Here is a 24,144-nt window from a genome sequence, read left to right as displayed (position 1 = left end):
GGTGGAGAGAGAGAGAGAGAGAGAGAGAGAGAGAGAGAGAGAGAGAGAGAGAGAGAGAGAGAGAGAGGTCTGATTCGTAGTTCTTCCTTTGAAATATGTTCATTAGTGGATGGGAAAACTTAAATAAAAAAAAAAAGAAAGAACTCCGATGAGACCAGCGATGATTTCATTAGGCGGTTTGAAGTTTTTAATGAACAATCCCGGGCGGCGGTAATTGGACCCTTAATAATTAACGCTTCCCTTTCTCTCTCTCTCTCTCTCTCTCTCTCTCTCTTCCTCTTGCGCGCGCGCGCTCTTTTACAAAACTCGCCGCTGGACCTCATTAACAAGATGGGTTCAAGTTTTTGTTGTGAACTCCCATTCTCATTTGCGCGCTCCTCTCTCTCTCTCTCTCTCTCTCTCTCTCTCTCTCTCTCTCTCTCTCTCTCTCTCTCTCTCTCTCTCTCAGCTTCATTCTGTAAGGTCAAAAAAGATTATTGTCTGTTTTAGTAGATTAATTCTCATTCGTGGTATTGTTCTTGAGCAGGTTTCTTTTCATGTTTGATTAAATTTCTTCATTACAGAGAGAGAGAGAGAGAGAGAGAGAGAGAGAGAGAGAGAGAGAGAGAGAGAGAGAGAGAAGAGAGAGAGTCTAGAATCATTAATAGGTTCAATATTTTGCAAAAGGGTATCAAGAAAAATATTCTCGTAATTTTTTGAAATTGTTGTTAAATTTGCCTTATTGAGTACTTGGCTAAATACCATCCCAATCTGGTGTTAAAGACCCTTTTCTTTTCAAAGCTAAACTGACGTTAAAAATCTTCATGAAAGAGACTTATCGTAAGGCAAAACCTCACTGTGGACATTATAAGGCAGATTTTTACCACTGAAGAGAGCGTGTTATGGTCAGGAAAGTATCCCATACAAACCTTTTATGGTTATTTTAATTGAAGACAGCCTTAATCGATGAAGATGACGCGTGGTTTGTATTTTAATAAACTCGTAACGTAGGGACTATCCATTCAGAGAGCAATAACACAAGCAAAATTCTGAGGGAGAATCTAGATTCCGTTGTCTTTTATTCGTTTTCAGGTTAAAGAGAAAACTTAGCTGACTTTCAAAAATACCGGAAGAATGTTTCCCACCGTAATGATTAAATTCTAGCCATCTAGTCTCAAAAGATTCTTGGCAAGGCAAGATTTTCCTTATGTTACAAACTGTGGACAAGCTCTCTCTCTCTCTCTCTCTCTCTCTCTCTCTCTCTCTCTCCTCTCTCTCTCTCTCTCTCTCATTACAACATAGATAAGACTGAACTGAACATGTCACTATGCAATATCTTAGCTGACAAGGGCGTGATGAATTGGTTAATAATATACGTTATCAGGCATGTAAAGCGACCCTAACCCCACACTATTTTTATTGCAGAGGTAACAACCAAAGCTAAATATAATCTATTACATTCTTATATTTTAAACGTTGTTTTTCGTAAGAACAGGTAGTTTCCTTAACTGGCATTGTGGGGAATACTTGCTACTGAAATAATGACTTTTTATCATTCAGAGAATGGCCACCCAAACTTTTTAATATTAGTGGTTACATTCGTTCTAAAAAATACATGAACCATCCGGAAAATTACAATCTGACCTGGCAACTGGAATTTTTATTGGAAGTTGTAATTACTAAATTATTTTCTCATGTGTTGACTTTGAGGTTAGATTAAAGGTAAGGTCAGTACGACACACTCCGGGATCCTGGCTTTCAAAATTTGACAGTGCTACAGTAATAAATAAAACCTATGTTTTTCTGCTTGTAAATTACATTGTTATTAGTGACGTCAAAACCTCGTCTTTTATCTCTCTCTCTCTCTCTCTCTCTCTCTCTCTCCTCTCTCTCTCTCTCTCTCTCTCTCATCTGTAATCTTCCCAGGTTATCCTGTACTCTTCACTGATAATTTAGTCACATATGAATAGCATCTGGCACTTAATTACGTGAGGATAATGACACCGATCTCTCTACTCTGATTGAAACATGAAAATGCAATGAGATGAAATATGTTTCTAAATTGAGGGTGACATTTCCCCGTCTTCCTCGGCTTCCATTGTTACTTTTATCATCGAAATAAAATACCGAATGAAGACGAAAAGTTTTTACTTATTTCAATTATCGTTATCATTTTCTTCATTAACAGAGGCAGCATTAACTGAATGCTTATTAAGAGGTGGGACACCTGTTATACATAATTAATGCCCAATTAAAAGTTAGAATGGGCTTGAATGACGGCCAGAATGCCACGGGATTCTAAATGGTGCATTAGGTTCATTCTGCTGTACCCTGGCATTCGACTACCGCCCTTGACGACCCCCGAGCCGTTACTTTGGCGACGGAAAAAGAAAATCCCAAGCGACATCCACTTTTGATAATATATTTTGTGTGTTATAGGTAGTTAGCTAACTTCACACGTCTGAAAGGGTCATTAAGTATAATTAATTCTCCTGTGATAGCTACCACTTAGGAGCGGGTAGATTAATTAAGGCTGTCATAGGTAGGGGCAAAAGGAAGCTATCAGCAGGCGTCCTGCTGAGATAAGTAAGAAAGCAGCACCCATCGCCTCTGCTCATTTACTTCCATTATCAAAGGTGTGGGCAGGTGTCCGTCTCCCCTCCGCCCACCAGAGAGGTCGCCCGCCACTTTTTGCCCACTTGTCTTCGCATCAAACTATTTTCCGAAGCCATTTCTGTACTATTACATTTTAGTCAGCACCTTGTTAGTCCAATCGTCCGTCTTAAAATAGTTTCCTTGAGATCTACCAAGAACTACCTAACAACTGGAACCGTGTACAAACTCCGACACGTTCTGGCGCTGACAACAGCATTTTGCTTTGGAAAATACCCCTCCCCCTTTTTTTTTAAATGACAAGTCTCCACTGATTTCTTTATCCTAAACATGCTGTTTTCTATAGGTTTTCTCTGTCAGTATCGTGTAGTTCAGTTAGAAGTTACAAGCGTAGGTTGGCCACATTTTGTCGGAGGGAGTATAAACAAAGGCGGCGGCGCCTAAAGGTAAAACAAACAGACCTCTGTATTTTACTTATATGCTTAACAAGTAGATATGCATACCAAGGTTTCTGGATTTTATCGTAACACTTCAGACAGATAGTTGTATTGTAATTTATCTAAGTGAAAGGTCAGTTAATTTGTGAAACGATATGAGATTCGAGATGGAATGTTAACTTTGTTACTCCACCTAATGAAAAAATAAATTTCATTATCAATAAAAAAAATTAACTTGTTAACTGGACAGTCTATGTAAGTACCTCGATCCCATTTTGATGAAAATCAAAAAAATAATTCTCAGACTACACTATATATATATATATATATATATATATATATATATATATATATATATATATATATATATATATATATATATATATATATATATATACATACATGAATGAAAGTGTCACAAATTTATTACATTATCTTGCGCGTAAGCTCCTATGTACACATGCGTATGCAACTGCACTTATCGGCAAGAAAGAGTATTATCACCTTATTGTTAGTCATGCTGCAGCAATCTTTATATCAGTCACATATACTTAATGTTATGGCAACTTAGGACCCCAAATCTCTCTCTCTCTCTCTCTCTCTCTCTCGTTCTTAATTTGCAAGGAATGTAGCTCCTGAGTTTGCTAATGTTTGTGCATATCAGATAGCGATAATGCGGAACATCCGCAGTGCTTTCTGTCAGTCTCTTATTTATTCACAATTACAAATGCGTGGAAGCTTGTTTCTGTTTTATCACCGTGATTAATCGGTCTTTGTTTCCAGAGAGAGAGAGAGAGAGAGAGAGAGAGAGAGAGAGAGAGAGAGAGAAGGATTAAAGGAGACTGAAAGTAATCAACTGGAACTAAGAAAAAAAAAAGGCGTCAAACAAAAGTGGTGATACAAAGGAAGTGCGAATAAGAAGAATAACTGCCGCGAAGTGAATTGTGTACACAGAAAATCTATAAAAACACTATTTCATTTATAAACTGCGATGTAGAGTTCTTAAGCGATGAAAATCACAAAGCCAGGTGCTTACACCACCTACAGAATGTATAGAAATTCTGTCGTGTCACCAACAGGTGTGCAAATTACTCTTGGGAGAATTATTTTGTGTTTTGGGGGGGAGGACGGGAGACTCCAGTGGGAGATTTGGTAAAGATAACGAGATATTTGAAAAGAGAAGGTCAGGGATTTATGAAATGCAGCGCATGTTGTAGTTGTGTGGTATGTACAATATCTCCCTTCTTTTACTTTTCATCTTTTCCTTTTCTGCCCGTTTCTTTTTCATACTTTTTCCCCTGTCTAACAGTTTTTTTTTTCATTTACTCTCTCTCTCTCTCTCTCTCTCTCTCTCTCTCTCTCTCTCTCTCTCTCTCTCTCTCTCGACCATCAGCACAGCCATGTTGTGAGTTACAGAAGGAAATGTTGACTCGGCATTAATGATAGAGGCTTTTACCGTCTAGATTAATAATGACGGGCCAGCCAAGTTCTGGTCGCCTTTATTTGCCCAGCCTTAATTAACTGCGCCCTTGTTATGTCATTTTTCAAAAATGTTGACGAGCTTCCAATTAGACTAAGAGCTGCGCGTTGATCACACTACGAAAGAATTTTTCTTTTTTGTTTTCTTTTTGCTTTTGTACGTGTTCGAAAGGTTTCTCTCTCTCTCTCTCTCTCTCTCTCTCTCTCTCTCTACACTTCCCCTTCCCCATTTAATTAAGATCCCTGCATTTTCATCTTTGCTTTCGTTTCATGACTTGATTTCATATAAGAGCGTTCTGCGAAGGAATGACGCTGAGGGAAATAAGTATTCTCGCTCAAAATCTAAAGACGGCTTTCAGATTCTCTCCTCACTTGAGCGTTCGTGATCATCCTTATCATCATCATTTCCACGTTCATCGTTGGCACCCTCTCACCCGGCCCCCGACCCCTCTTGCGTACGAACACCATTAACAGACCAGTGACCACCCAAGCCCGAGCCGAGCTTTCGAACTCGGGGATATTTTTATGGTTGCCCTTCATAAGAGAGAAAGATCAGACGATGTGTTCCTACTGCTGTTGCTGCTGCCGCTGCTGCTGGGCCGCTGCTGACGAGAGAGAGAGAGAGACATATTAAACGAATGGGAGAATTACCATGACAAGGCAATGATAGCAATAATTAACATAAAACGGCTGTTGAGAACATTAATGTCCTATGAGAAGTATCAAGAGAACTCTAACGTTAGCAGTGATGATGAAAACGAAGGTTAGAAACAAAAGATCACACACGCAAAGGCCCAACCTCTGCCGATACAGTTTTCAACTTCCTTTTAGGAAAATAGCCCAGCTGAAGCAGCAGGAGCAGAAGCATCGGCAACAAGCACCGATTCCATCCCGTTTTATTCGGACAAGAAGTGAGTCGCGCATAAATTATCAAAACACAGGCGCCAAACATCTCATGGAATAAAGCCCAAAATGGAAAGTAGTTTTTGTGCAGTTGCTCTCCGGGTGCGACAATGACAAGAAAGGAATTGAGGCACTTGGCTATCTACATATTAAAATATGCATAAGCAAAAGTCATAAAAACATCGATTCATTTGAAATTTCTTAAAGAAATGACAGCGTCTGCGTATTGCCTTTATTGATATGCGAATGAGGGCAGTCGCTGTCTTAATCACTTCTGTTTCTCATGAAGCATGCAAATTCTAAGTACCGAAAAACATCTTTGATACATATCCTGCGTGAAGAGAGAGAGAGAGAGAGAGAGAGAGAGAGAGAGAGAGAGGAGATTTGGTTATACTGGCACGTATGTTTCACCGATGGAAATAACTGGTTATCGTTTATTAAGTTTAACTACTTATTTTCTCTCACCATTCGTCTTCTTTGAGAAGAGAGGAGGGATAGGAGAGGGAGAGGAGAGAGAAGAGAGAGAGACGAGACGAGAGAGAGAGAGAGAGAGAGAGAGAGAGAGAGAGAGAGATTACTTTCACAATAAGCCTACTTGAGACCAAATACATTCAGGCGTTGATACCATATACATAGCCTTAAGTGTAACCCTTTAGAACTCTCGGAGTTGTGTAAAGTACACTCAAGAGGAGGACTCCTCTCTTTCCTTCTCTCTCCCTCATCTTTCAGTCCCTCCCTCCAGCCTCCAGTTACCCTTTTTATTTAATTAGGACACCAATGGTTTAATTGCGTAATATATGAAAGTTAAACCCCCTTCAGCGTGAGATACTACCTGCCTACGATCTCTTCTTCCTTCTCCCCCCCCCCCTCTTTTCCTCTTCCTTCCTGCCTTCCACGAGCACTCGAAACTCCCAAACCATCTGTTCTTTTTATCCAAAATTCCATAGACTCGCTCTAGTGTACACACACACACACACACCTTCAAACTCCCGTGTGTCGAGCATCATCCAAACTTTGCTCATTAGATCCTTTGACACCGCTATATAAATGTGTATCTCTTTCTCTCTCACATACACACATATACACACACACACACACTCTCTCTCTCTCTCTCTCTCTCTCTCTCTCTCTCTCTCTCTCTCTCTCTCTCTCTCTCTCTCTTTTGAAGAGTAATTTCGTTCGTTCTTTTTATACCATTTCTTATATGAATAAAGCTGCATTCTTTTTTTTTTTTAATTCGTATGGGTATTTTCGGGTTACCTTTTTTCTTATTCGTTTTCTTACAAGTGGTTTATGAAAGAGTAATGTACTCCATGCTATTCTAAATTTAAAAACATTGCTTTATGTGTACAAATTTAAGTGTGGTAGACGACAGATGCAGACTGTGAGATAGATTGTGGTCGTGTACCTAACTGTGTGTGTGTGTGTGTGTGTGTGTGTGTGTGTGTGTGTGTGTGTAATTATGTTCATATAAAAGTTTCTTTTATGAGTATGTACACAGACCCGAAGCCTTGGGACTGCTATAGTATAATTTTTTCGAATTCATTTGTAGCAAATATGCGTCTGTACCCGTAAAAGTACTTTTTACTTTTCGTCTCCACGATGAGGAAAATGAGTCTTTTAAAACTTTGGATTGTACTACTTCTACTACTACTACTACTTCTCTCTCTCTCTCTCTCTCTCTCTCTTCTTATCTGTTAAATGATCGTCCAAGGCAGTTCAGTTAAATTAGGAAAGGACTTTTTACATAAATATTTTATTCAGCAGTCGATTACATCAAAGGAGACCGTTTATTAGCTTACGCTATCGGTCAGTTATTCCAGCCCCTGCATCATATTAACCACGTGTTCCCTGCTCTCCATTCCTTCCCCCCCCCTCCTCTCTCTCTCTCTCTCTCTCTCTCTCTCTCTCTCTCTCTCTCTCTCTCTCTGTGTGTGTGTAACGTCATACGCGTATGCTGCCGATTTACCATTTTATAAACAATACTTATCATTCTCCCATTTTCATGATAAGAGCTGGATAGTTTTATTATTCACCAAGTAAATCGAGCCGAAAAATACTCTGATATAAACCAATTACAAATTACCACACTTGCGCAAATTCATTGACTATGTCATGTGTCTCTTTTTTTTTCTTCTTCGTCTTCATTATCTATCTCTACGTTCCCCATCTCTTAAGGATTCGGATTAAGTTGCTTCTTCATTTCCTCCCTCTTCCCTTTGCGCCGCTCTTCCCACTTCTACTTTCCTCTCGCCCCTCCCTTACTTTTCCTCGAATTTCTTCTTTGAAATTGGATAGTGCTGTGTTGTGTTCATTTCCTTCTTTTCCTCTGTGTTCTCAGTTGTATTTGTTATTCTCTTTTGTATTTTATCGAATTCCCCTCTTTTGCTCTGAAATCTCTTCCAGGATTTCATGTAAGTGAGTTAAGTATTGGTAGATTTGGATTTTTGGTGTGTTTATATAGTGTGTCTATATATATATATATATATATATATATATATATATATATATATATATATATATATATATATAAATATACATAAGCACACACGCACATATATATAATGCATCATAATATATATATATATATATATATATATATATATATATATATATATATTGTATTTGTATGGTAGTCTTCAGTTGCCTTCGCTGATTGCTCATTTTCTTAATAGTATTTTTTTTTCTGATGCATCCTCACATCTCATGATGGTATCACTAGAAATAATAGGCATATCAAGCTGCAGGAGACAGAAAATAAATAACAAGGAAGCTTTGTATTCATGATTTGTTATATGCGTCAGCAAGGTGCACTGTTTTCTGCGCTCATTACTTAATATTCGCCATTAGTGCCATTTTCTAACTCGTCTGGGGATGTTAAATGTTTGGTACTCCTCTCTCTCTCTCTCTCTCTCTCTCTCTCTCTCTCTCTCTCTCTCTCTCTCTCTCAGGTATATTTCGCTGAGCATGTCACAGCAACACCAAATCAGGAAGAGTCCAGCTTTTAGGGGGACTATTGAGCGAGGAAAAATATGCTTGAAAATCGGCGTCTTGTTAGATTCTTGAAGGTTATTGATATGCGACACATTGGAAATTCCTCCCAATATTTTTAACCGTTGCGCCATATTATTGAACTGCAAGGGATGCTTATTTTCATGTCAGAGAAGTGATTCTGTTATCGCCAAAGATTCAAATTGGACATCCATGTCGTATTTGGGTAACGCATTTCAAATGTACAATGTATGCTAATTTACTGTACGAGGTTTCTTTTTATTCTTGGTAGAGATCTTTTAAGGGAATCTTACTGTCGTTATACTGTATGAAGTCATGTTCACGCCGACTTCATTTCATGGGGACACATTTCCACAACTGAAAGTCGAATTTTACTTGGTACGTTGAATATACAGGATGTTCGTTAAGGTCATGAATGATTTTTAAATGGCTGTAATTATTTATCATTTAATATGATTTATGTTTATGAAAATGGCTATTCCGTCCACTTGTATGTTATAATATGACTCGAGTACGGTTCTGTGATCATTTTCCTCTTCAAAGGACCATTTACGCCCATTAAATTCACCTTGCCTTCCTTTTCACGGCTCATTTAATCTCCTCCATGATTTCCTTTCACACTTTTGAGCTTAGAGTCTCTTTGAGGAGTCAACAAATGATTAGAGGCAACCTCGCAACAGTCGCCAATTGACCCCCCCCCTCCCCCCATTTCCCCCGACTCTCTCTCTCTCTCTCTCTCTCTTTCTCTCCCTTAATCGAAATGTCCACTCCGTCGGGTCACCAATACTGTCAACACGTGTCTTTGTAAAATGTTTTCTCAATAATCTGTCAGGTTTTATATATTATACATATTTGTCACACTTCACATTCTTTATGTACCCTATGTCTGATGTATTATCAGTAAAGAAAGGCAATGATAAAAAAAATACTTTGCAGACGATTAATTCTTTTTCTCTTTTTATTTTGCAGATTCTGCGTCGGCGACCGATTTTATTTGTGCGACAACAAGATTCTGTGCGAATACGACTATGAGGAGCGAATGGTGTTCGCCAACATGTCCTATTCGTCCGATTCCCTGGCACACATCAAGCGACAAGTTAGTGACCTCCAGGTTAGCGTTCGTTCGAACAGCGCACCGCCACTCTCTCCCCTCCCCCTCAGATACCCCTGCCCCCTGTTCAGTGTAATTACAAGAAAAGAACGTCATTGAACATTTTTTTTTTTATTTAAATCTTTCTTTTCTTGTTTGGTTGTTGGTAGCGAGTGTAGGTACATATTTATGTGTCAGAGAGTTGTACACACACATACACGAAGTATTTGTTCCCAGTGGCATAACATTAATTTGTTTGTTGTATAATTATTTACCTTAACCCGTCCCCATTAAAAAGATTAAATCTTAAATGCTAATAATTTATGTCATTTTCAAAGCTCACCAAAGCCAATCGAACTGTCGGGATCAAACATTTTATCTATAACCCCCCTCACCCACAAAAAAAAAATAATAATGTATCTGACTGACACTGTTTAGCTAAATTTCTCCCTTCAACATTCCAAATTACTAAAATAGTTTCGAAATTTCAGAAATTTCAGTAAAGTAGGGAACCCTTTCTTGAATTTCCCTAATGTGGTTTCCATTGAAATAGTTAAACGTAAATAGATAATAAGCGAACTGACAGCGTTTTTATGGGCAAAAAACAGCTGTGAAATATACCACTTTCTAGAAGGAACTCCATTGAAACAAATTTTAAAATGTCTCCTATTAGAACAGGTGTTATAGGATCACTGTACCGTCATCTTATATCATCTGATGCCTCTTCTCTGTTTAACAGAAATACAGCTTCATTAAAATTAAATATCACAGCACTTTTTTCCCAGTAAATCAGTATACAATATATATAGATATATGTGTATGTATGGATAAAATTTATTAAACTATGCACAGGGGAGCTTTTACTTGGAAAGCTTGAGTGACGTAGAATTAAGACTACTGATACCTTTAATCACGTAGAATCTAGAGCCATAAGATTAAACAATTATTGTACTGTAACAAAATTTTCAAAAAATGCATCTTTAACATCACTTTCTAAATACCAGGTTTATACCTTAAAATCTTCCAAAATTCTCTTGATTTATCTTACCTCTTTTCCTCAGATTTTCGTGTCCTAACCTAACTTTCCCCACCACACTGAATGCATATTATTTAGGAATTCCCACTTATAGATCATTTAGGAGACGAGAGATTAACCAGTGGTCTGCTGAATTATGAGCTTTGCATGAGATCGGCTTTTAACCCAAAGAAGGAAAACAAATGCAGTGTGTCACTTAACATCAACATTTGGTTCGCATAACACACCACTAACTAATCACAGTAACGAGATGATACTTTTAAATAACATTTCTATAACCTGCCTTGAAACCATTAACTTCATACGACAGTTAATAACTACAGTACCAATCGTTTTAATTCAGTACATCTAAGATTACTCTTTTAGTCAAGACGGTGTCTTTGTAGCTTTTCATAGGGATATGTTCCAGCCAAAACAACGTGAAACAGTGCGTCTATCTGTAGGAAGCTTACTTGAAAATGAAGTGGAAAAGAGAAAATACCACTTTTTGTGCAATCATGATCCAAATAGCCGAATCCTACTTCCTTCGCGATTACGATCCCCACTTTCCATTTCAATTTCAGAACTTTATATTCTTTTGTTATCTTTCCTGACATTCGTATAGTTCATTAAATGACTCTCTCTCTCTCTCTCTCTCTCTCTCTCTCTCTCTCTCTCTCTCTCTCTCTCTCTCGTGCTCAATGAATACCTCCTCCGCTACCACTTTTTTTTTTCGTTATCCTATTTCCAGTTCCACAAATCCATCCGCCCTTCACCGTCCGTTTTCCATGTCTCTCCTTCGTTACTCTGCTCACACAGACACACACACACACACACACACTCTCGCTTCCTACGTCTCTCTTTCGTTAACCAGTCCCCTTTCGTTGCAGAACGGGACCACAAAAGTACCATTGAAGGACATGCCTGAAATGCTAACGTCGTGATGGTGTCAGGTCAGTCTGGCTTCCCCTCCCCTCCCCATCATCCCCCCCCCCTTGCTTATCCCCTTCACCACACCCCGCTTCCCTCCCTTCCCTTTCCACCTTGTGCCTTCCTTCTTCTATCCGACAAACAGTGAAGAGGACATCCCACTCTGGCTCTATTATTTATGTTGCTTTTTATTCCTTCAGATTCATAACATTACTTTCGTTATTACAAAGTAATGTAGAGTTCAAATACATTCCTTTCCTATTACACTTGTGCCTGTTTGTCCGTATATTAGATTGGGTACACTTATAGGTAACGTAGGAAGTCTGAAATTGTCAAAGGAAATCAAGAGAAACTCCGTAGACTTTCAAAAGACGATTCCTTTCCTTTCTGAAATCATTCACTAGTAGAATCCAAAGAGAACCGCCCCCACCTCAAAAAAAAAAAAAAAATAATAAAATAAATTAATGAAGTACAAATAAAACTCTAAAGATGCAAGCGTTTGGGATCATACTCTTCATCATAAGCATTGACATTTTTCAGACTTGAAATCCTAAGGGTTATTTTGTGAGCAGCTTTTTTAATTAAATAAAAAAGGGGGAATGATGTTTGGAAGCCAGTGGAACCTTCTTTATCATTTCAAGCTTTCTTACGAATACCTTGCGCCCTTGTTAATCGTAATTGCTTGGACTTAAACAGTATAGTCTTTTTTTTATGAACCAATGATACTCTTTTCAGTCGCGTTCAATGTGTCGTTTTCAATTATCCTCCCTTTTGTTTCGAGTAACTTAATCCAAAGGGTCGAAAATAACCACTCTGTGATTTCCATCTAATTATTCATTATTCATTAAATACATTAAAGGATTTTTGTTCGAGACCTTTTAAACCTGGAGACATGAGAAATAACAAAAATAACAGTAAAAATTTTAAATTGGTCAGAAACTAAGTGATTAATTTCAAGTGTTATATCAAAGAATATTTCCAAATACAATTCAGATTCTTTCCTGGATTATTTTGAGATCATTAAAAACTTTTGAAAATATAAAAAAAATTCATCCTTTACACATATTTACAAATGTAATATTATTAACCGTGACAAATACTAACATATATCCCATTAACAATCATTAGCTACTAACTCAGAACCACGCCTTAACCGACGCCATCACCAAATCAAATAAGACAAGGATCAGAATAAAATTTGTACGTGGCATTAAAGGCAAAAGTTTTTTTTTTTTTTCCGTATATAACTTTTTTCACAGGACAACCTTTCAGCATAACATCTAATGAGACAACAGATGTATGAATGTAGTGTAATAAATTGATTGGATATCGTGGAAAACTGTGCTGCACCTATTCCTCAACGAAAAGAGCTGTACAGGTCTGATACAACTCTAAAATTCTCTAAAATTCTCATTCAAGTAAAAGTAAAAGAAGGATATATATATATATATATATATATATATATATATATAGTATATATATATATATATATATATATATGTTTGTGTACATTACATATGCATACATACACACTCACATAAATACATACACACAAAATTTGAAACACGGGTCTGACCAGTCAGTCGGGTCTGTGGTAGAACCTTTTACAGTATTGAATTGGACTTCATTAATTTAATTGGACAGGTCATACATACATACCGCTTGCCAATTAGTGATCGCCGCTTTACGGGTTGTGTACCACCAATGTTTATCTTTGAATTCACAAGCACAAGGGTCTTAGAGACTGGACTTGGATATGCGGTGTGGAATTTACTCCTCCCACCCCCGACGTCCTCTTCCCTAAAAACAACCTACCTCCTACCCTCCTTCCCTTAACCTTCGCTTCTCCACTTACAAACTTGCCTTTACTATATACACTGTCCGTTCAACCAGTAGCCTAGATTGGTTTCGGCTTATCTGCCCCCATCTCCACTCTACTACGTCCTCAAATTATGACTCGCTTTGCGTAGTATATATATATATATATATATATATATATATATATATATATATATATATATATGCACTCACTTATACCTCCCCTTTGCACAGTACAACTTCTAACTGTATTATGCTTTTTTTTTCTATTGGCTTTTATTATTCTTCATCTTCTATTTCAACATCTTCCTATGTAGCTTCTCCGTGAAACACGACTCAGTATTCTCGTGTCACCCTTTCCAAAACTGCATGAGGTATTTTGCATGCCTTAAAACTAGGAGCGAAAGCTCATGAGACATTTTCTTTAGTAGATAGACCAGGCAAAATCTAATTCAGAGCCTTATTTTATTCGAACTTCTCATTTTATCCATTAGTTTTGGAATCCATTCGACGCCCACTGTTACCCACTTTATTAGTTTTTTGTGATAACCATCATTAGTATTCATCAAAACGAGGCAGCACTACAGGTCATCACTATTGATGGTATTACTTAAACCCTCCAAGAAGTGTGATTTAATGCTTGATCTCGCTAAATTATATAGCTTAGGGGGCTTGGTAGTCTCTTCCGTTAAACATAGACTGAAATTAAAAATGGAAATAGTGGTTTTGTCATATCTAAGGTTTATAAGAAAGGATGTTGCTGCCAGCACCTTTCATTATCTATTTGTTTTTTTATTTATTTATTTATGTAGCCTTTCTATTCTATTCTTTTCCTTCTTTAACCTTTTCTGGGGGGGCTGTCTCTTTTTATTAGCTGTAAAGTCAACAGTGATCACAGTACTGTGAAAGTTGGAAGGTTTAGCTGCATATTACTTTTAGTCAAGAGACAGACGAAATTCGGTTTAAATCGACGATGAATACCTATATAATTTTTTCCTTCTATCTTTTTTTTGTTCGCCTTTGCATTATGACCTAGTTTTAATTTACCATTAATATTTTTCCCATCCCTTTTCATTACATATTCTAGTGAGTTTTAAGAAATTTTATATTGACCATTATTATAACTACTTGATTCGGATTATACTTGCGTTCGAACTGCACTTGATCGTTTATAAAATTTAAAGATGCCTTTTACTCACGACACAGAATATAATTCATATCCGTTTACTTGATGACTAAATGCCTTAAACTGCTTTGCATGTCAATCAGGTACTTAGAGAATATTAATCCCAGTAGTAAAAAAAACAAAATAACCTACACTATCTAATATGTCTTCTGTGTCTTTGAATTTGTTAACGTTTGTTTATACTAAAATATACAGCCCCTTAACCTTGTGTCTTTTCTATTTCCCCCCCAGCAGCCCCCTGAGGAATCTGGCATGGCTCAACGTGGCGCCCCAGCACTCGGCCCCAACACCCTCCCTCAAAACCAGCAACAACAGCACCAGCACCAGCAGCAGCAGCACCAACAGCAGCAGCAGCAACAACCGCCACCACAGCAACAGCAGCAGCAGTTGAACATGAACGGAATGAGCCTGAGCGGTGGCATGGTCTCCGGACCCGGCACCTCCGGGGTTCTCCTGCCGGGGGATCGCGGAGGAGGAGGTCTCGGGGATCACCTGGGAAACGACGGGGCCCTGAAGGCTCCCCCAGCTGCAGCTCCTCCACAACCCAACAGCTCCAACCACCAGGCAGCAGTCGCTGACGACGCCTCCAGTGGTTACGGCAGTCCCGACTCACTCACCATGGAGGACCGATGAGACGCGGCCGGGAGGGGGCGAAAGAGACGGCGAACTTGACCACCAAAGACTTATGCCGCTGCAGCCGCTTCTTTATCGCCGCGAATGCCGACGCCACAACAACGACCATCGCAGTTATCATCGTCATTACCATTATCACAATTACCGCAAACACCGCAGTGGCCACTACAATACCCGCCGCCACAAGCATCGGCGGTAGCGGCGGCAGCGGCGGCGGCGGCGGCGGTGGCAGCAGTGCCGCCGATTCAACAGCTGTCGCAACTACAGCCGCCGCTGGTTCATCCCCAACATCAACAGCAGCCATCACCTGGAAGGTTTATGCCGATGCACCCACTCATGGGACCGTCTCAACTGCGGCATCACAATCACCACGGTATTTAATAACATCTTACCGGACCAGTGGATAGCCTGCCCCTAATGACACCACCCAGAGGGCTTTTCTACCCAAAGGGCCCTTGAGGGGTGCGACCCTCCGTCATAACTTGGTGATCGACCGCAAGTGGCGCATCTGGTTTCAAGTGAGACGCAAGAAAAGTGATCAATGGTTAACTTGAGCGGCCGTTAACGACTACCTTAGCCACCGCGATCGGAAATCCACATCAGTATATTGCGGTCGCAAACAATAAAAGACCACAGATTAAATTCCCCTAAAAGAAGCCACTTATGGCGGTGGTTTTTAGAAGAAGTCTCGTCATGTTTCTTCTTCTGTGCCGATCAGGAAGCCGGAAGCCCCGTGGCAAAGCCTGTGAAGGTGAGATTGCATGTTGGGAATGGCCACTACTGATGGAAGAAACCAAGGCAAACCAAAGGCTGAAGTGCGCGGCATAATTTGCCTCCTTCAAATAGTAGCTCCCTCCCTCGTTCGTTCAGCTGCTCAATCTTGAACAAATTAAAGTCCAACCGGCAGTTTGATTAACAAAAGTGTAACAATAACGACAAAAAATCCAACAGAAGTTTTACGTAATTATCGCTCTTCTTGAAAACAGAAAAAAAAATATTTAAAAAATGTACATGATTTTACAGATTTATCCCTATTTAAGGATCTATTATGTGATATGTAAAGCATTAAAGTGATGAAGAGAGTTTGAGTAAACTCAAGGAACATCATTTATATTATTTGTAAATATAATCTTAAGGTCTAATGTGTGAGATTACAGACTCCCCTTTCTTGTGAATATGTGTTCGGAGATTAGAAGAAAATGGACATAATATAATTCTCAATCAATTGCATGTACAGTGAACGATAACTCTTCCTATCTAGGTGTGCCATAAGGTCATTACTTCTTAGCTATGGAATAGATATTCCGCCTTTGCAAGGTCGGATGAACTGAGCGAAGCTGCGCTAGTCATGACTGCAAGTTGAAAGCAGAGCAGAAACCACGTTATCACTAATGGAAATCTTGACCAAGGGGAAACAGTACAGGAAAACGTGTGATTTCACTTCAGTAATAATAATTATAATAATAATAATATTAATAATAATAATAATATTCAGAATGATTGATCGTTGCTGATAATTAACCCGAACATTTTTTAGTGGTAACTTTGTCCAAGTGGCGGCTCAAGTGTTTCAGAAAAGCCAGTTTCTTTGATGAAAATAAAAAGAACATGAACATGCTCTCAAAAATGGCTTGTTTGTGTTTGTCCCATACGTAAATAAATAAAATACAAAAAATGTAGTTCGAAAGACAGAAAATATAAGGGTTATAGTACCAGCCAGGTTGATTATGTATATATTGTGCACTATGGCTTTCACCAACCTGGTCTGGTTTCCCCGTTTTCTATACACCCCTAGTCGCAGCTCACACTTATTTAAACTATTTCAACGGAAATTTGTTTATTAATCTCTATTCCTCGTCTCTTGTGCTTTTTTTCATCTAGCAGAAAAAAAAGGAAGCTTAAAAGTTATGAATGGGCTTATCTTCGCTTCGAGAAGAGATCTTGTAACATCATTTCAGTGTCAGCAATAAGACCAGCAACCAACTGCAAGAGAAGAGGGTGTAGAAATTCTTAACAAATTGTGTTGATATGGGGTATATGTGATACTTGCAGACAGGCGCATAGAAATATTTGAATGAGAGGCTGAGACATTATCCCACGGCAGGAAATAGATTCTTGTCACATTTAGAAAAAATAAAAAAAGAAAAAAAAAGTATGCTATGACCTCAACGAAAGGGACGAAATTGAGAATGGTGTTAAATGTAAGCATTTTGTAATCTGATTCTGTTCTTCTGCAAATCATCCCTTCTCATGGTGTTTACATCTCGTAGGCAGAAAAATAAAACTGATGAAGAGCCACGTAAATAAAAGCGCACAGGAGAAAGCCAAGGTGAACTCTCCTCGTTTGGTTTTTTTAGTGCTGTGGAATAATGCTCAGCGGTGTGCGTGCGTGCGTACATGAGTGTGCGGTTGAATCGTTATGACTGTTTTTCTCACATCCTTGTTGTTTATTTACTGTATGTACAAAGTTTAAATGTTATCATCATTGACATTAAATGATTATAATGATTATTGTAACTGTTTTCATAATTTTGTTTGGTTTTGTTTAGTTGTAAAATGTACTTGGCAGTCTTCTATTCAAGAATCTTGATTTCTTCTTCTCTTCAAGAACGTTTTCCGTTTTGAATGATTATTAACTGTCGACGAGTTCACTGGTGTTGTTAAACAATCATCTTGATGTTATTCCTTTTCAAATAATAATAACAATTATCATGATACTATTAACAGTAATGATAAAGATAACGATCAGAGAGAACTACAAACAGAAATGAAGGGGTGCCAATATGTGAAGGCTCTAGGAAGGCGCTGAACAAGTCAGGAAGAGAGAGCTCTACGGAAAGAGACCATCACCAGTCTCTATCCAGAACGACTACAGCTCATTTTTGAGTTGCACGTTGCATAGATTCAGGATCTTACATATCCATGGGGTATTTTTTTTTTCTTACCATAATCGGCAATATTTTTTCTTTCACTTTCCTCAAATGAAGGACTGACGAGTATTAAAAGAACAATTGCAGTATGTAGGTTCGAGACCAGATTTTGTTTTGTACCCCCTAGAAACAAAGAGAGCATTTACCGGTTAAACGGGAGCTTTAGATAATTGCGTATTGGCGTCTAATATTGATGAGTCAGTGCGATGTTTCAGTGCAAGAATGACTGGTGTTTTGGAATGAACCTTTTAGTATGGTTATCATTATTCCTTTATAATCTTTCAGTCAATTTCACCATTACTGCAGTTGTGTGCCGGCCGGTGGCTAACAAGTGGTTCTGGTAAATGGTCAAAAAGCGAGAAGAAAAAAAAAAGGTAGATTTTTGTAAATTGTTAGCGTAAATGCTTCAGCGCCACTAATAACAGATAAATTGAATTTTACGTTTCGTCCATTTAGTTTACAGGGCCCCCAAACCTTGTATGCAAATTACTCTTGAGAGGGAGAGAGCGAGAGCGAGAGAGAGAGAGAGAGAGAGAAAGCGCGAACGCGAGAGCGAAACTTCAGCTCGTTTGTTCACCAGCGTGCACCGTGAACAGTCATTCATCATCATAAACATGGTACAACATTATAAATAGAATGGTTCTCTTATTCACATTCACGAGAAAAGTGACTAGAGATTATCTGGAAATTGTCATTCTCATGTATACGGTCATTAGTTTATACACGATTTGAATCCATGTGAATCCCAACGCGATTTCGATGCGACCCGCCCAAGGAAGGTAAGGCCCTCGAGGTCGAAATATCCCATGGTGACCTTTTTGTTGTGAGACGTGGCGTTTCGACCTTGGCATGCGTTCCACAGGCGAGGTTCATTTCCATTCCGTTGGCATCATCACATGCCGTGATCATTTCTTCTGTTCTGACTTTCCTTTTCGTTCATATTTATTGAGATTGTATGTAGTGAAGTTTTAGTGCTAAGCTATAAGATACCCATTCTGTGTATTAGCCAACGCATCATAGACATCGGAGATCGACGGATTTTTCTTTTCTTTTGTTCGTTGAGACTAAAGTTTGTGCTTCTAATGAAGGTATTTGATGTTGTGAAACAATCCGAAATAGTACATTATATATTGGGACAAAAGGTCATATTCAAATTTGATGATTTCTTATAACTTAGCACTGTGGATTACCCGTTCCCGCCCCAGATCTTTGTTATGGACTATTATATTACATGTGCTCAAATATTCCTTAAACTCCATTTTTTTCTCATTACACTCTTTTATACACGGTGAGAAAATATTATCGAAATATTTTGATAGACCTTGGAGAAATCGTCGCCCAGTTTCCCTCATTGCTCTGTGCGGAGGCCTATGTAATCATAGTAACGACTCTTCAACACTCCTGTCAGACTTCAAACATGATTGGATTCACCCGTCGCGTCTTTTGAGTTCAGAATTTCTTTGCAAGATAAATGGCTGCCATTAGGACCTGCCACCAAAATCACGAATAAGTCAATATTTTCTCTTCCTGTTCATTTCGAGTAAGAGTGATCAGTGTTTTCTCTTGAGAGTACCGAGTTTTAACGAAACTCCTTCACGATGAGTTGTAGTGGAAATTTACCAATGGGCATTCGTACCGAGAGAGAAGCTGTAACATTGCTCGTTTAAGAATTAGGCGTTTCTATCCTCTAGATTTTGTTCCAAATTCCTTTTCTTACTTTGGATGTACATTCCCACTTCTTTTTATTTGTCCTCTCTCCCTTTCATGCTAATTGGTGTTTTAAATGAGATCGTAACAATAAATTATAGTAAAAAATTCCTTATGAGAAAATAAAATCACTGTGGTCTTTGTTTATTTTAGGCCTAAAACACTCTCCAAGCGGCTATTGTACATCGGACCTGGACTATTGTAAAACATTTCAGAAATGAACAAGAACGAATAAATTGTGCAAAAAATCAGATGTATCAAACCATTTGTTCTCTACTTATTGATGTCCTACTGCGCTAGGCGCCAACTAGTACATGAACTAACTTTGCTAGGAACTCACTGGTAGAGATCCCGGTCTGTACTAAGTGATCACCTGAGCTACAACATGGAGGCTGTAACTAGTGCTCGTCCTGTTTTTTAATGACTTTTTAATTTATTTAACTGTAGCTCGTTCACACTCACGTCACATGGATATTAGCGATCTGGTCCGGCCAAGCAACAAGAACAACTCTTCTCTTCCCTTTCCGCCGAAGACAGAATCGCAGGACTCGAATGCTAGTTCCGTCCTTCGTAGCCAGGTGCATTTAGTACATGTGAGAGAGACTGTACTAGAAAGGGTTACTGGCGGTAGTGCTTTAAGCATTCTCGCGTCCCAGTGGCACGGCCCCTCTGCATGGTAACTTTGGTAGCCCAGTGCGGCACATTATTCACCGTTGTGCGGTCGCTCCGTTGGTTCGCGCTCCGTGATCACACTTTGGCTTCGTTCCTAACAAAAATATCACAGGAATCGTGACAGTTTCATCACCAACAAGTTTTTGTTACAAAATCCTTATTGGTATTTACGTTGATCTCGGAGAGAACCAACGGAGCAGCCCCACCACCTTGAATACTTACTGCACAGGAATACTCGTTGTTAGCATCGGGGGAATAACTGTGGGAAATGTTTAAAACTACTGAGGCGAGTTGCCAGTGCAGGCCGCAGGCTAGTCCCTTCTTGAAAACCCTCCTTAAACTAAACCCCACTTTTTCTCCCTACCTTCTTCCCCCTCCCCCTTCCCTACCCCTACTCTTGTTACCAAAGTTATCGTCTAGAATTGCACTTTTCTTAAAGTGAATATATTTTGTACAAAGGAATCATAATGAGTTTTATTTATCCCTTTCATTAACCTTAAGAAACAAAGACGCCAGATGGAAAACACTGTCTTGTATTATACAGAATTTATGGAAGCTTATTTGAACGACAATATTTTCTGGCTCATATTCATTGGGATTTCTAGTATTTTTAGGAGAATGATTTTCATAATCTATGCATATTTAAATAATCATAGTTTGTTCTGTCTTCAGAAAACACAGAAATTAACCAAGAGAAAGAGTGCAAAAGGTTGTATTTTAAGAAACTAAAGGAAAGCATATGTGAAAGTTACACTGTGGAAAATTGCAAGGAAAGCATATGTGAAAGTTACACTGTGGAAAATTGTAAGTTCGGTAAAATAAAAAAAATAAAAAAATAAAAACTGAAATATACATAAAAGGGAACTTGAAACAATTCAACAGATCTTATTTTTACGAAATTTTAAATTTCTTCAAAGGTTCAAAGAAAGAAACGAAACTTTTGATAGTTAGTTTCATTAATCAGAGATTCTCAAGTAGTCGTCGCAAAAGTATGCTGGTTGCTCATAAGCAAATAAAAGTTCCTTTTAGAGATAATAAATCAGTCCAGAAATTCCTGCAACTACAACATACAACAGCAACTACATTTCTAGCAAAGCACTTTGGTTTACAGTCTTTTAATAATGAAAATACATCAGATGATAAAAAACAAAATAATTACAAGCAGCTGATTCTACGAACACCTTTACAACGGTGAAGTACGTACACAAATCAAACAAACATATCTACGATGAAAAACTACATTTACGTAAATTTTCTTATTACAAACACAAGGTGGTTCGCTCGTATGTGTTACTGACACATGTCCAATTGACAGTAATAGTGACAAAAACTGCAATGAATTTTATAGTTCAGTCACATTTCCTTCTATGGTATTATGAAAGGACAACTACGGGTCATCAACACCGGCACAGAATTTGCAAGGCAGGTGCAAATGTAGACATTTTTATAAAAAGAACTTTTCGGGGCAATCTTCCCACCACCTTACGAAAGTAACTTCCTAAAAACTATGAGTGAAAAAATAAGTTCAGTGAATTTCATAACTGACAACTACATTTCTTCTAACTGAGCAGCCCGGCACGCTTTCATACCACCACACTTCCGACCGAGAAAGCAGTCGGCACATGAATGATAAAGCGACGCGCATAGGTCAAGAGAAAATTATATACCCAAAGATTAGTACACCTTACTCCGAAGACAGTCATCCAACATGGCGAATGCATCCACAAAAATGTGGGCTTTCACTAATGGCAAGAGAGGTGGTGAAGTTAGGGGTGATATCGGCAATAGCAACATTTCCATCTGAACTGCAAAATCAACTTTGTGCTTGAGGGAAAGGGGTTCCTAGGTGGCTAGAAAAGCGATTCTTTCAGTACCGGGAATCCCCTGATTAATGCGTAATGTGAAATACTTCAAATCCAGAGAGCCAAGGCACTCGCGGAATCACATTACTTGACTGTACTTAACACAGGTGGATGCTACCAGACAAGACTTTTCTTTTTGCGCCTTTCATCTGCTTGCTTCTTTCAATTTTTGTTGCATTATACAAAAATTCAATGATCAATGAAAGCTAAGAAAATAAAGTCTGATTTCATTTTATAAGCGGCATCGTCAGACGGCATGAATTTTCATGTGCCTATCTCAAAGAAAGACCTCCATAATGAAGACCGTATTCATAAAGTGAAAACTATAACTCAATTCACCCGTGAATACAAAAATAGAAAGCGTTACCAGGCTGGACTGTAAGGAAGTCTGAATTAGCATTAATTAAAAACGCTGACGGTATAGATATAAATTTCTGACAGCAAAGAATTCAAACAAGGTCATTCAATCGCCTGAGTTTCACGTCTGCAGAACAAGAGATATGAGCTGCAACGATGTTTTTGGAGCTTTAGCACAAAGAATATAAATTCTCGAAAAATTCGGGAAGCCCTATCGGCTAAGGCTTTCATTCTTGGATAAAAATGTTGATTTAGTAGTGGATGTGTTGGGGTGTTATACAATTACAACATTTCTCTGCAGATCTGGGAAGAGAGAGAGAGAGAGAGCCATTCATTTTCATGTCTTGGAAACTTCTTTTTGTTTATCATTAGTAAGTAATGAGCAAAGTGAGAAGTTATAAATTAAAGATTTAGTTAATTCATTCCAAGTGGAATTCATCCTGTTTTATAATATATAACAATAAATAATAATAAACTACGATCATTTGGATTGATTAGACTTTAAAATAGCAGAAATGGAAGCGTTTGAAAAATGTTATCTGGAATTTTATATATCTTTTAAATCCAACATACGAAAAAGAGAAATATGGTTATGTGGCTTTCCTCTCAAAACAATAAAAAAACACCAGTTTCAAAAGTAGTTTAATTCTTTCTCACCCCAAAATACAAACTATCAACATAACGTTATCTTGTATACTAGAAACAACGGACCAGATCCATGAACTTTTATTTATTTATTTGATTATAAAAGACTTGAGCACTAAAAGCTAAGGAGACAGGCCCAAAACTACGAACTGTGTAAAAGCTCTGACCTAAATATGGTTCGTTATGCGAATGGTATTGAAAGCTTGGTCTTAATTTCAAGAGTGAGCTGCAGCTTTTGGTTTTAGTCGACGCCTCGAAGACTCAGCGGTGATTGGGTGATGAAAAGCGGCCGCTCAGCCAATCCCAAGCTGAGAAAAACCACCTACCAATAATTGCTCCCTGAATATTACATCTCCTCGCCCCATTATTGCTGCGATCGATTGTAATTACCCCCATCTCAGTACTTAACCCGGAGTGATTGTTTACGCGTTTGTCGACAATGCGCATTTTGAATCTCCAAAAGCGCTTTGTGCCAAATGGCAGTTAAATTTCGACCGTTTCCTGCATTTGTTGGTTGTTCCGTTACCAGAGTATGGTCTTTAAAGTCACGTTCATGACGGTTTTCACTCGATACCTTTAATATGTAAGAGTCTAATCACGATCACCGTGTTTTCTTAGATTTAGAAATTTACAGGACAGGTTGCTTAAAAAAATAGAATTCTGTTTCGATTTGAATTTCAGTGCTGTTACACTATTTGGTAAACAAAAAAGAAGACTCAGACAAAGATATAACTTGAGTCCAATCAGCATATCTAATTAAAACTGAGCTGCCAAATTTGATTCCACATTGGGCGAATACTGAAATAAAAAAATAGGGTCAAAATATTTTTCAAGAATTTCATCTATCAAGAAATGTAAAAGCGTTTTTCAAGCTAC

The 24,144-nt window shown here is 38.3% G+C and overlaps 1 protein-coding gene across 6 annotated transcripts in view; it reads left to right on the top strand.

Moving 5' to 3' along the window:
- LOC135217573 (LIM/homeobox protein Lhx9-like) overlaps window positions 1–20,872 on the top strand; it is a 312,394-nt gene extending 291,522 nt beyond the window's left edge. For 3 of the 6 annotated variants that reach the window (XM_064253568.1, XM_064253631.1, XM_064253705.1), the window contains 2 exons: window positions 9,393–9,534; window positions 14,694–20,872. In XM_064253568.1, coding sequence (XP_064109638.1) covers window positions 9,393–9,534; window positions 14,694–15,095 — 544 coding nt within the window. In that variant the 3' untranslated portion in view covers window positions 15,096–20,872. The remainder of the gene's footprint in view (window positions 1–9,392; window positions 9,535–14,693) is intronic. The other 3 variants (XM_064253909.1, XM_064253840.1, XM_064253785.1) reach the window with 3 other exon arrangements.
- Window positions 20,873–24,144: the final 3,272 nt, after the last annotated feature.

This window comes from Macrobrachium nipponense, chromosome 11, assembly GCF_015104395.2.
Source record: "Macrobrachium nipponense isolate FS-2020 chromosome 11, ASM1510439v2, whole genome shotgun sequence".
NCBI classification, from domain to species: domain Eukaryota; kingdom Metazoa; phylum Arthropoda; class Malacostraca; order Decapoda; family Palaemonidae; genus Macrobrachium; species Macrobrachium nipponense.
This window is presented reverse-complemented; position numbering and strand designations above follow the sequence as displayed.